Source organism: Macaca thibetana, chromosome 1 (assembly GCF_024542745.1).
Source record: "Macaca thibetana thibetana isolate TM-01 chromosome 1, ASM2454274v1, whole genome shotgun sequence".
Classification (NCBI taxonomy): Eukaryota; Metazoa; Chordata; class Mammalia; order Primates; family Cercopithecidae; genus Macaca; species Macaca thibetana.
The window spans coordinates 120,652,955-120,665,492 of NC_065578.1; the positions used below are offsets into that span (position 1 = coordinate 120,652,955).

The following is a 12,538-nucleotide window of genomic DNA, read 5'->3' on the forward strand; positions in this document are numbered from 1 at the left end:
CCAGGACACGAATCCTCCTTTTGTTCTGCGGATCCGTGCCGTCAGCGTTAGTAGCCTGCTCTGTCATCAGTCTGATAGTCATGGTATCACAGTGCTTTTGTTCAGGTGACCTTTATTTTACTTACAAATGGCCCCAAAGCACAAGAGTAGTGATGCCTGCATTTTGGATATGCTAAAGAAGCCATAAAGTGCTTCCTTTAAGCAAAAACGGTTAAAGTTCTCAATAAAAAAATGAAAAACAATTATATGCTGAGATTGCTAAGAACAACTCTTCTGTTTGTAACCTTGTGAATAGTGGTATATTGTTATAATTGTATTTGATTATGAGTCATTGTTAATCTTTTACTGTGCCAAATTAAACTTTTTCATAGGTATGTATGTATGGGGAAAAAACACAGAATACATACAGGGTTTGGTACTATCCATGGTTTCTAATATCCACTGACGGCTTTGGAACATATTCCCCATGGATGAGGGGGAACTGCTGTATTTAAGAGAGTGCAAAACTTTTTTGTTGAATCAAACTCACTGGGAGGAATTGGCAGTGGCAAAGGAGAGATAGAAATGAAATAATTTCTCAATTTGCATTTTTTTGTCCCTTGACACCACAACAACAGTTTGAATTTTTTGCTAAAGAGTCCTCCTGAGTTCAATTTATAGCGGAGGGTCAGACGGAGTCTGGCTCTGTCACCTAGGCTGGAGTGCAGTTATCTCGGCTCACTGCAAGCTCCGCCTCCCGGGTTCACGCCATTCTCCTGCCTCAATAGCTGGGACTACAACAACCCGCGCCCGGCTAGTATTTTTAGTAGAGAGGGGTTTCAGTACTCCTGACCTTGTGATTCAAAGTGCTGGGATTACAGGCGTGAGCCACCGCGCCCGGCCGTGGAGGGTCTTTCTTAAAACAAAATGGTTAAGAAAAGTTTATGTGAACATGCTGTTAATTCTCCATACAATTCAGTGAAATTTGGGAGGTTAGTATAGGTTCAAGGGATATAATTGAAATGATTAAGGTTATTTATAAAAACTCAGGGTTTTGGTTTTTTTTTTTTTGTTGTTCAGTAGGCCATCCGTCTCTTTTCTCTCTCTCTCTTTTTAAATTTCAGATGCATTTGAAAATGAGACGGCAAAGAAAGTTAAACTACAGAACATCTTGTCCCAGCTTCGAAAGTGTGTGGATCACCCATATTTGTTTGATGGTGAGGCACTGCCTTTTCCTCCCACATTATTCTTTGGTAATGTTTCTGTGGCCAAATCATACCAAAATTCTTCAAAATAATTGGATATACTTTCTTTGTCTACTTTGTTTATTCTCAATTTCTCTGTATTGGTGTTAACTCGTATATTGTTCATGTTCAGATATCTTCAGTTGTCCCAGTAATATCCCTTCTGGGTATGTTTTTCTTTTTTTGGTTAAATCCATGATCCAGTCCTAGACCCTGCAGACCCTGCATTGCATTTGCCGTGTCTCTTTTTTCTTCTATGGTCTGGAAACATTCTTCAGTGTTTTTTCCCCCCTTTTTTTTCTTTCATGACATGAAGAGTCAAGACCAGTGGTTTTGTGGAATGCGTGATAATCTAGGTTTTTAAAAATCATTTCTTCATGATTAGATTTCCCATTGTCTTGAACTGACTCAGTCAGCCTTTCCTCACCACTATTCCAGGTTCACTAATGATCTCCCTGTTGCCCAACCAATGGTTATTTGTCAGTTGACATTTCAGTTACCCTCTCAGAAGCCTTTGGCACAGTTGATCATTTCTTTCTTGAAGCACTTTCCTCCCTCAGCTTCTGGGATATACTTTATCTTTTCCATCTGCTCCTTCTCAGTCTCCTTTGTTGCTTCCACTTCATCATACAGACCTCTGTACATTTTCCCCTGAGCACTGCTTTAGTTGCATCCTAGGAATTTTGATGTGTGGTGTTTTTGTTTTTCTTCAGACTGGGGCTTTTTTGATTCCCTGATTGGTAGCCCTTGGAGCAGGCACTCCTGTGGCCGCTGAGACTCTAGATAGGATCAGTACAGAGGGCTTGCTGCAGTCATTTTAAGGGAATCTCTGCCAAGTAGTGCTACGAACTGTTTAAAGATTGTACAAAATCTCAAGTAGGTGCATATGAGAACTTTTTTAAGAGGAGGGGGTGTTGGAACACATAGGTTTTGAAAGAAGCCCTCCAGATTATTCTGACTGCCATTTTGACTTATACAGTGAGTCTCAAGATTTCAGTTTTGGGTCTCCTTGACCTTTAGCATCTTCTTATGCCTCAGTTTCCTGAAGAGTGGTTTCATTCCTTAGATAGATGTTTATTAGGCTTGTTGGATGTGCCAGGCTCTGTAATTGGTGTTAAACAGGACTGAGATCATCATGCAAACAACTACTTACATGAGGAGCTTTTGGCTTTTCTTCCTGTAGCCTAGCTATTGGCTTCTGCCCTTACTGAGGGCACATTACTGGGAGTGGGTTCTTTCTTTTCTAGGTGTGGAGCCGGAGCCTTTTGAAGTTGGAGACCACCTGATTGAGGCCAGTGGGAAGCTTCACCTGCTGGATAAGCTACTAGCATTCCTGTATTCTGGGTAGGTTCACATTTGCTGCTCTGAGCTAACGACTGTTAAGACCTGACTATTGAGGAACTCACTGAGTTGTTCAGGCCAATTCCAGTTTTCTTTTTTTTCCTTAACGCTGAATCAGGTTCTGCCTTCTCTGTGGCTACACTCCCACCCCATTCTATACCACTCCACCTTACCCCTTCCACAATCATTCTTTCCTTTCCTGAATTCCTACAGCACTTTGATCCTAATCCAGCACTTGGCAATGTGCTGCCTTAATCTGCTGTCTGGTTAATTGGCGTATGTTTACCGTATCACTCCAACTATATATTGTTTGGCTCCACAAGGACAGAGACAATACTGAGCATTTCTTTTATAGTTGCCTGCTAGTAACTTGCATTGAATTGACACATAATGAAGGCTCAGTAAACATTCATTTCTGTTAACCTGTGGGGTTTGATTTAAACTCAAGAGGAACTTGGAGGACTTTCTCAGAGACATGGGTTGCGCATTAGAAGACCAGGTTTAGAGCCAGGTGCTGTGGCTCATACCTGTAATCCCAGCACTTTGGGAGGCCTAGGTGGGCGGATCATGAGGTCAAGAGATCGAGACCATCTCGGCCAACATGGTGAAACCCCATCTCTACTAAAAATATAAAAACTAGCTGAGCATGGTGGCTTGTGCCTGTAGTCCCAGCTACTTGGGAGGCTGAGGCAGGAGAATCGCTTAAACCCGGGAGGCCGAGGTTGTAGTGAGCCGAGATCATGCCACTGCACTCCAGCCTGGTGACAGAGTGAGACACCATCTCAAAAAAAAAAAAAAAAAAAAAAAAAGACCAGGTTTAGTTAGTGTTCAGCAGCCATGTCTTCAGCTTATGCCTAATCCTCCTAGTCACCAGAGTTCTGTCTTTCTAGAGGAGTCTAGGAAAAGCCCAGATTCCCATGGGTTTCAGAATTATCCCTTTGGGATGACTGTCTTAGGTATGGGCTGAACTAATTATAAAACTTTGGATTTGGCAAAATTGCTCAACTTTAGGAATGTGCAAGTTAAATAATTTAATGTCTTACTGTATTTAATTGGTTCTCATATATCTGCCATAAGTATGTTAGAGTTGGAGAAGGACCTATAAATGCCTTCTGGCCAGTTTTTTATTTCACAGACCCAAAAAGGTTATATGACTTGCCCAAGGTCACACAGCCAACAAATGGCAGAAATGAGATTAGAATTGAGGTTTTCAGGTTCAATGCTTTCTCTACCTGTTTGGGGCTTGAATCTTGAAAGAGTTTCCCATGATTGTTCCTCTTACACTTGTTGCAAGCTCAGATTAAATAAGTTTTTATAATGAGAATGTTGTTTTGACAGTGCTGTGCTTCTTTGTTTATGCACATTTAAAATAACAGCAAGTAACAAGGGACTCTAAGCCTGACTTTGTTCTTGACTTACTCCATCATTTTGCCTCCTCCTTTCTTCTCTCCTCTCACTATATAAAAATTTTCTCAGGTATTACGGAAGATGAGACGTCACTTACCCCTTGCTTCTCTAAAGTAATGCTTCTCAGACTTTTCAACCCATATAGCTGTAGATGAGAGGATAGTAACTTTACACCCCCGACAGGGAAGGGTTGTAGATGACTAACCACAGCTTTCTACAGAGTCTCCAGTTTTTCTTTCTTTCTTTTTTTTTTTTTTTGTGCATTTGAATTTTGCATTTTACTCTTCACATATCTGTATTTATTTTGCTACTAAAGTGAAAGCTTATATTTCTTTCCACTGAGCAAAGTGGCATTCCAGAAAGAGGCACCTTGTTTATTCTAGGGCTTATATCCCCTGTTGCATTGACATGTCCCCTGGGAATAATCTCCACTCTAGTTTGAGGATGACTGCTCTGAGGGATACAGCTACCTGTGGAGGTGTACTCTCATAGAAAACATTTGGAGTTTCTGAGGCAGTCTATAAGTCATATGCCATTTATATTTCTACTTTGGTATTTATTTATAAACTTGTATTCTTTGGTAAATTTTGCCTGAAGGAAATTGACCTTAAATACCACTAGACTTGGCAGTGTTTCCTTTTCTTTTTCTTGCCAGGGGCCATCGGGTTTTACTTTTCTCCCAAATGACCCAGATGTTGGATATTCTCCAAGACTATATGGATTACAGAGGTGACACCTTTTGGCCACTACATTACCTAAGGCTCTGTTAGACTTAACAGTCCAGATAGGTTCATGAAGAAGAATATGGGATATGAGAATATTACAAAGGAAAGCAGGGTGAGAACATTACTCAGAACCAAAAAATCAAAAGTAAGGCGAGAGGAGAGTGATGTGTGAAGGCAAGGATGGACAGCAGAGAAGAGGCACGTGGGCGGAAGTAAACACCCACTTTCCCGTCAGTCACGTGGTTTAAAATTATGGACTGTAGAGCAAATGTTGTGGAAATGTTGTGTTTTTGAAAATGTATGATAAAGTTTCGGTGACTAGAGCTTTTAGTGTCTTGTAACATTCACCTCAACAGTTGGGCACTTATTCATGATCAGTGAAAAGGCGAATATTGAAATTATAGAGATACCAGATAAGCCAGGGGAAAAGTAAGAGCAACTTTTTCTATATAGACAATAAAGAATGTTGGTTATTACCTGGGAAGTCTGTGTAATATGTAATAAGATTTGTGTGAGATGATGAGAAAAGCCTCTAATATGAGTTGATCTTGAGCCCAGTGTTGAATAAGTATCAGCTCCAGACCTTATAATTTAGAAAAGTAGTTCAGACCGGGTGTCTTGAGTTCTGCAGTATACCTGGTCCAGCGGACACTTGCAGAAATGATGCTGGCACATGCCACTGGCTATTGAGGGGCCCCCAGATGCACAGACAGCCTGAGCTTGTAGCTCCCCTTCCACACATGGATGCACAGAGACAGGTGGTGAACTCTTAAAGCGTCTTTGAAAGGCAGATTGCTGGGCCGTTAGAAGGGCTCACTCACCTGCCTCCAAGCACTTGTCTTCTGTTTGCATAAGAATTACGTCTCAGCAAAATTGTAACTACCATAAGGATAGATGCTCAGGGTTGCTTGAGAACAGTCAAAACTGAGTATTAATTCCGTAAATGCCAACGACTTCAACTGCATGTACTTAAAAAATCCAGAGGAGTATGTTATGGTGAGTTCTTTTGTAAAATGATAATTGTCCCTGTTAGTTTAAATTTTTCCCATGGGATTTGCTTAAAGTAGGGTCGTGCCTGTATATGCAAAGGGACAAAATTGGCCTTTGGTTTTGGGCTTAATTTTTTATTCCCCAAAGACTACTTGAAAAGGGTTAAGATTTCTGTTTTTCTTTCTCTCTGTAAAGGCTACAGCTATGAGCGTGTGGATGGTTCTGTGAGAGGAGAAGAGAGACACTTGGCCATTAAGAACTTTGGACAGCAGCCCATTTTCGTTTTTCTCCTGAGTACTAGGGCAGGTAGGCTGCAAAGGCATTGATGGAAACAGACAAATGAGGGATAATAGAGTACTATTATATCCCAACTGTTAGTATACTTTTTTCCTTAATTCTGTGAAAGGTGAGATTATTGAATGTAAAACAAGGTACTGGACTTCAAGCATGGTGCTCTTTTCTATCCAGCCTGTCCAAACTGTCATCTCATCAAAGAAGCAAGGCTGAAACCTGGGGTTATTGGAAAGTAATTTTAATCTGCTTTGACCATTGACCTGGGAATGTCCTGAAAGGTTTCTGTAATTTTGTGGAATGTTTCATTTACATTCAGTGGAAGTAGCTCTTCTTCCCAGCCGTGAATTTGTCTGCTAGTTGTCCTTCCTCTGGACTATTCCTCTGGAATAGTGTTGAAAAGCTTAACAAAAATCTAGTTGTTTAAAAATGTGATTATGTTGAAACTACCAACTTTTTAGAATTATTTATGACATTGTCCATATGTGACTTAAATCATGAATATTATGACATATGTAATGCTTTACTAGTTACAGAGTGCTTTCATAATATGTTACATAATTTGAAATCAGTTCTTGGAGATGAAATGATTCTGTAAGTCATTGTGGTGTCTGAGAAAAAAAAAAAGAGGCCAGCACGGTGGCCCACGCCTGTAATCCCAGCACTTTGGGAGGCCGAGGTGGGTGGATCACTGGAAAGTCGGGAGTTTGAGACCAGCCTGGCCAACATGGTGAAACCCCGTCTCTACTAAAAAAAATACAAAACTTAGCTGGATGTGGTGGTGTGTGCCTGTAATCCTAACCACTAGGGAGGCTGAGGCAAGAGAATCACTGGAATTCAGGAGGCGGAGGTTGCAGCGAGCTAAGATTGCACCACTGCACTCCAGCGTGGGTGACAGAATGAGACTCTATCTTAAAAATAAAATAAGAAATTATTCTCATGTCCTGGAGCAAGCTGACCTTAGTTTTGAACTCATAGGATCCTAGTTTCATTATCTTAGTTTTGTAGACATAAATCTGGATGGAGTACATGCAGGAACATGAAAGGGGTATGTGTCTACTATTAAAGACAGATTGATATTTTTCTAAAAAGAGAGTTCAGTCTTATTTAGAAAGCTTTATAAATGCCTAGTACTATAAGGGTATGTGAAAGAAGTGTTAGATACAATTTTTGATTATAAGGAGATTATTTCACCTGTGTTTATCTCACTAATAAAATTAATAACATATTCATTTGGCCTCAGTCTTCCAAGGTCATAGACTGCACGCAGAATCTCAGCCATTTTCTCATGTGATCAGTTGCCTCGGGGTTAGTCTCAGGAGAAACTGAAAGAATCAGGCAGTGCATCATCACTGTCAGGAAGACAGTTTTATTTATGCTTTAATGATGTCATCATCAGAGAGCAGCATTATGTCTGAAATGTCTAAAATTAGGAAAAAAGACATCTCTGCTTTTCAGTTAATCTCCTTGGAGGACTCAGAGTAGATCTTCTGGGGGCTGAAGCTGTCCTGGATATTAGCCTTTTCCAAACACTGACTGTTGTGTTTGCTATCACAGTTTTGCTGTAGTTTTGCGGTATTTTCATGTATTTAACAGGTTTCCTTCCAACTTTGAAGTATTTCTGCGATTGAATCATATTGCCACCAGATGGCAGTGATAGCTCATGAATATGCTCCTATTCATGGATGTGGGTGTAGCTTATTTATAAAAATCTCACCCCTCAGTGAAGAAGAGCTGCACTTAGACAACATGAATTCAAGAAGATAATTTTATGGAACACAGTTTAAAATGAAATAAGCACTTGAAAAGTATTACAGTATAGTGGATAAAAGCATGGGCTCTGGACCCAGACTGCAAGGGAATGAATCCTGGCTCTTTCACCTTCTAGCCTTGCAACTTCAGAGAAGTCCCTTACCCTCCCTTTCAACATCTATAAAGTGGGGATAATCGTAGCAACTACTCAGCTTCCCGACAGAGTTGTTGTGAGGGTTAAAGGAGTTAATATAGAGAGAGTGCTTAGAATAATGCCTGGCAAGTAGTAAGCACAGCATAAGTGACATTATCATTATTATTAGGTATAATTTAGCATCTCTCAGTAATCGGTCATGATTACCTCCTTGTTCCAACTTCAACTTGATACGAAGACTTCAATTAGAATATTCCTCCCTGATTTGTCTGGAGATCCAGCTTATGGTCAGTAGTCCTTCTCAAAAGTTAGTCCTTAATTCAGGTTCATGGAACAAGCCCTTTCAGACTTGCTTGTTTCAGCAACAAGCTCTAACGACCCTGGCAAGAGGGAGTCTGTTTTGTACTTGTTTTCACATTAATCAAAGAGAAGGCTGCAATGTACCTTCATGGTCCTCTTAATGAATTCCTGTAACTCAGTTTACCTCCTCAGCTCTCTTCCTGCAGCACTGAAGACAGACCAGCGAGTTGTTCCGTGGAGGGTTCTTGTCTTGCCGCTGGTTTTGTTACTTTCTCTTTGATTCATGTGGAAACAAGTACAAAAAAGACTCTCTGCTCAGGAGGAGAATATCATCCCCTCTTCTCATTAACTTTTTGTCAGAGATCTTTCTTCCTAGTTGTAACTTGCAAGAGACATTTGGCGCTCTTCTCTTGACAGTGCACACTGCAGACCTCTCATATTTAGATCTGTTTTCTGAAAGAGCACGCGTCCTTTTCCTCAGACTACTCTAATCAAAACCCAATCAAGGTTTTTAAGCAGAAGAGAAAAAGTGGCTCCATGGCACTGACTTAAGTATCCACTTTTGCCACTTGCCCCTGCTCTGCTCATTCTGTTTCATTCAGTCATAAAAATTTTCCCTTCAGGCAGTAAGAGGTCAGGTAGCACTTCTCACTGCTAGAACAAGGCTCTGGAGTTGGGGGTGTGGGTCCATTTGAAGGACGAAGCCAAGTGTTTTGACTGATTTCAGTTTATCAGTCTGACCCACTCTAGCCTTGTGCTTATTTTCTAGCTCCTCTTCTGTGTGTTGCTGACTATGTTCCTTTTTGCATTGTTTGCAGGTGGAGTTGGCATGAACTTAACAGCGGCAGATACTGTGATTTTTGTTGACAGTGACTTTAATCCTCAGAATGACTTGCAAGCAGCTGCCAGGGCTCATCGAATTGGCCAAAACAAGTAAGTGATTTTTTTCTGCTTCCTTGGCTTGCCCAGCAGCAGTTCCGGGTTGTGAGAAAGGTGAAGAATATAGTCCTGGCAACAGTCCCACACTGGAAGCCGAGAGACCACCAGGTTTTAGCCCGTCTGTGCTACTGACTCCTAGGGTAGTATTGGGTGGGTCACATTATCAGTCCAGACTGACTTTATTGGAAAGAGCAAAATCAAACCGTGAAAGGATTAGAAGGAAACTTTAGAAGTCATTTAACTCATCCTTCTTGAGTCAGGTCTAACTCAGTTAAAAAATGGGGTTATGGGGCTATGGAGCGAAGCTAAAAAATAAAAAATAAATGTTGCCCTTTGAGGATAATTTGATCTTCCAGAGATTTTGCTTGGCCACAGATAAGGAATCTCAGTCATGGTTACCCCATCATTCTTTCCTTGACTCTCTTGAAATGGTTCAGAGAGAATTTTGGGCAAGTTCCTCTAACAAGTGCTCAGGTCCAGATGAACCAGTTTCCCTTTCATTGTACCCTGAATATGGTATTTGGTTTTGTTTGCTTTTAGATGTATTTACCTTGCATACTTTTGCCCAGCTTTGCAGACCTTTATAGCACAATACCCTCGTTTGACTTATGTCCAGGTCTGTTAAAGTTATTCGACTGATTGGCCGAGACACTGTGGAAGAAATAGTGTCTAGGAAAGCAGCCTCCAAACTGCAGCTCACCAACATGATCATAGAAGGAGGCCATTTTACTCTGGGAGCCCAGAAACCGTCTGCTGATGCTGACCTCCAGGTATGATATGATATATTGTTCTTCACTTTGGAATATGCCAGTACCCTTTGTAGAGAAGCATGTGAATGAAAAGAACCAGCACTCACCAGCCACTCTCCCCCAGCTACACATTTGTTCTTGGCCTCCCTCACACCTGCCACAGTGCTGGTTGTGTGCAGGGTCTGTAGGAACTAAGAATTCAGATCCAAGCCTCATCACTTCTTGGCTGTTTGGGTTTGAGCAGCTTTCTTAACCTCTTAGATCTACTCTTTTTGCATTTCTAAAAATAAAGACACCACGGGTTACATCAGAGGGCTATTAAGAGAATTAGTTAAAATAAAGAACTCAGCGTAGTCAATAACAATTAATTCTGTACCACCTTCTTAATCCCAGACCCTTTGATCAGTGACTTACATTACTTCATACTCACAAGAGGGCGAATGAGATCAGGAATTCAAAATTGTGCCATAGAAAAAAATGGGTGAAAGAACTAGAGGTAATTTGCTTAAAGAAGGGAATACTGGATGGGAGACAGACACTGGATTGGAAAATTTTAGAGCTCTCTTTTGGAAGAGGACTTAGAGTTATTCTGTAGCAGCCCTTGGGTTAAAATTAGAACTCATAATATTTCCTGGATCCTTTGTTTTTGCCCTAAGGATGAGGGGCTGGATGCAAAGAGACCAACTCCCAGGATACTAGAAAGATGCAGGTATGAAGGGAGTAATAAATGTCTGTCAAGGGCAGCATCAGTGGGAGAGTCTGGTGTGAGAAACATTGCAAAAGAAGGAAGGACAGGAGCTGGCTACTGTTTAGAGGTGGGTCTCAACAGTAGGGAGATAGAAAACTCAAAGATGTCTGTGAGGTTTTAAGCCCCTATGATGAGGAGAGTAGAAAGGAAAATAGGAGGTAGGGCAGAGTTTTAGGAAGATAAAGATAATTTAGGCTTTAGTCAGAGTGTGCAGTAACAATACAATATAAACATAAACCATTGTTAGAGGCAGACTCAGACAAAAGGAAAGAATTTTATTTGCAAAAGTTTGCAAGATAGAGTAGGCTTGGAAAGGACTAGTCTATCAAAAAATAGAAGTGTTTAAGAGAGAAAAAATTACACAATATTAGAAGCAGTTACTAAGTTTGTAATTAGTCTGAACATGGGTTTTAAAACAGCAGTTTTCTCACATGGTTACCATATCTGCAAAGGCCAATGCATATCTCTACATATCCAGTGTTGCAAAAGTCAGGGATCCTGTTGTTTTTGTTAGGGAGTCAGCAATTACAGGAAAGGCTCAAGGTTTTATTAATTTTGGGACTAGAACTAGAAAGAGTAACCCTGGGTTTTATTTATTTGTTTGTTCTTTATCTTAGGGGGTAAGTGTGGCTTTTTTCTTTTTCTGACTTTCCTTTTGTTGCTGACTCTATGTCACATGCATGCTTAATTAACCATAATGGTGATAGGGCAGGCTGTACGTTTTGTTTTCACATTGTCTAAGAGACAATTGCAAATATGAGATGAAAGCTTGAGAGAGAGGTAGAGGTACGCTGTAGATACCCTTAAATGCAGTTTTCCACAGAACAGTTCTTCATAGAACCTTGAGAGAGAAGGGCACTGCTGGGCATGGTGAAGGGATAACTGACAGAGCCTCAGAAGGCCCACATTCTCTTGTTAGAGGAGGAAGGATGTCTTAGGTTGTTTGCACTCTCCCAGTGGAGGGAGCTCCAGAGGTCCAGTGCGGGGTATCTTGTGATGTGGACACATCACTGTGAAAGGTGTAGACATACTTCCACCCCATGGGGCCACATACTAGTGGGAACATGGACTGTTGGCTGAGAGGGACTCTATTGGACTTACTGCCCAGCTCATGGGTATCGGGAAGTTACTTTCTGACTCTAATGTCTGATTTATCTCTTCCCCAAGCAGATGCTATGAGTTATTTGTGGTTGCCAAAAGCAAAGGTGATAACTCGATGCCCTTGTCTAGAAGGAAAGCAGGGGATTTTTTTTTTTTTTTTTTTTTTTTTTTGCAGCAGTGGAGTCTTGCTCTGTCTCCAGGCTGGAGTGCAGTGGCACGATCTCAGCTCACTGCAACCTCCGCCTCCCAGGTTCAAGCAGTTCTGCCTCAGCCTCCTGAGTAGCTGGGACTACAGGCATGCACCACCACACCTAGCTAATTTTTGCATTTTTAGTAGAGACGGGGTTTCACCATGTTGGCCAGAATGGTCTTGATCTCCTGACCTTGTGATCCGTCCGCCTTGGCTTCCCAAAGTGCTGGGATTACAGGCATGAGCCACTGCGCCTGGTGGATTTTTTTTTTTTTTTTTAATACCAGAAAACCAAAAGTAAAAGATGTGGTTCTGATTTGGTAAATCTAAGCAGTAGGTATGGAGTTCTGAAGGCCTGAAAGAAGGAAACCGGTTTTTTATCCTGCAGGGAGGACACAGTAGAAACAGGCAGGCAGATGCAGGTATAGTGAACACTTACTGGATGCTGTGTGCTGAGTGTTGTCTGAAGTGCTCTTTTCCAGTTGTTTCAGTAAATAAGAATAATAGCAGGATGAGATAGACACTATCTTTATCCCCATCTTAAGTAATTTGCCCAAGGTTATTCAGATTTAGGATTCCTATCCAAGCACTCTGTAACCTCCCAGCACATGACCTTAATTACTGTAAT

The 12,538-nt window shown here is 41.1% G+C and overlaps 1 protein-coding gene across 4 annotated transcripts in view; it reads left to right on the top strand.

Annotated features, from left to right (window-relative positions):
- The window catches only part of CHD1L (chromodomain helicase DNA binding protein 1 like), a 55,626-nt gene that overhangs the window by 25,851 nt on the left and 17,237 nt on the right, over positions 1-12,538 (top strand). For all 4 annotated transcript variants that reach the window (XM_050749758.1, XM_050749749.1, XM_050749767.1 and 1 more), the window contains 6 exons: positions 1,104-1,196; positions 2,471-2,567; positions 4,627-4,700; positions 5,882-5,992; positions 9,002-9,116; positions 9,739-9,892. In XM_050749758.1, the coding sequence (XP_050605715.1) occupies positions 1,104-1,196; positions 2,471-2,567; positions 4,627-4,700; positions 5,882-5,992; positions 9,002-9,116; positions 9,739-9,892 (644 nt within the window). The remainder of the gene's footprint in view (positions 1-1,103; positions 1,197-2,470; positions 2,568-4,626; positions 4,701-5,881; positions 5,993-9,001; positions 9,117-9,738; positions 9,893-12,538) is intronic.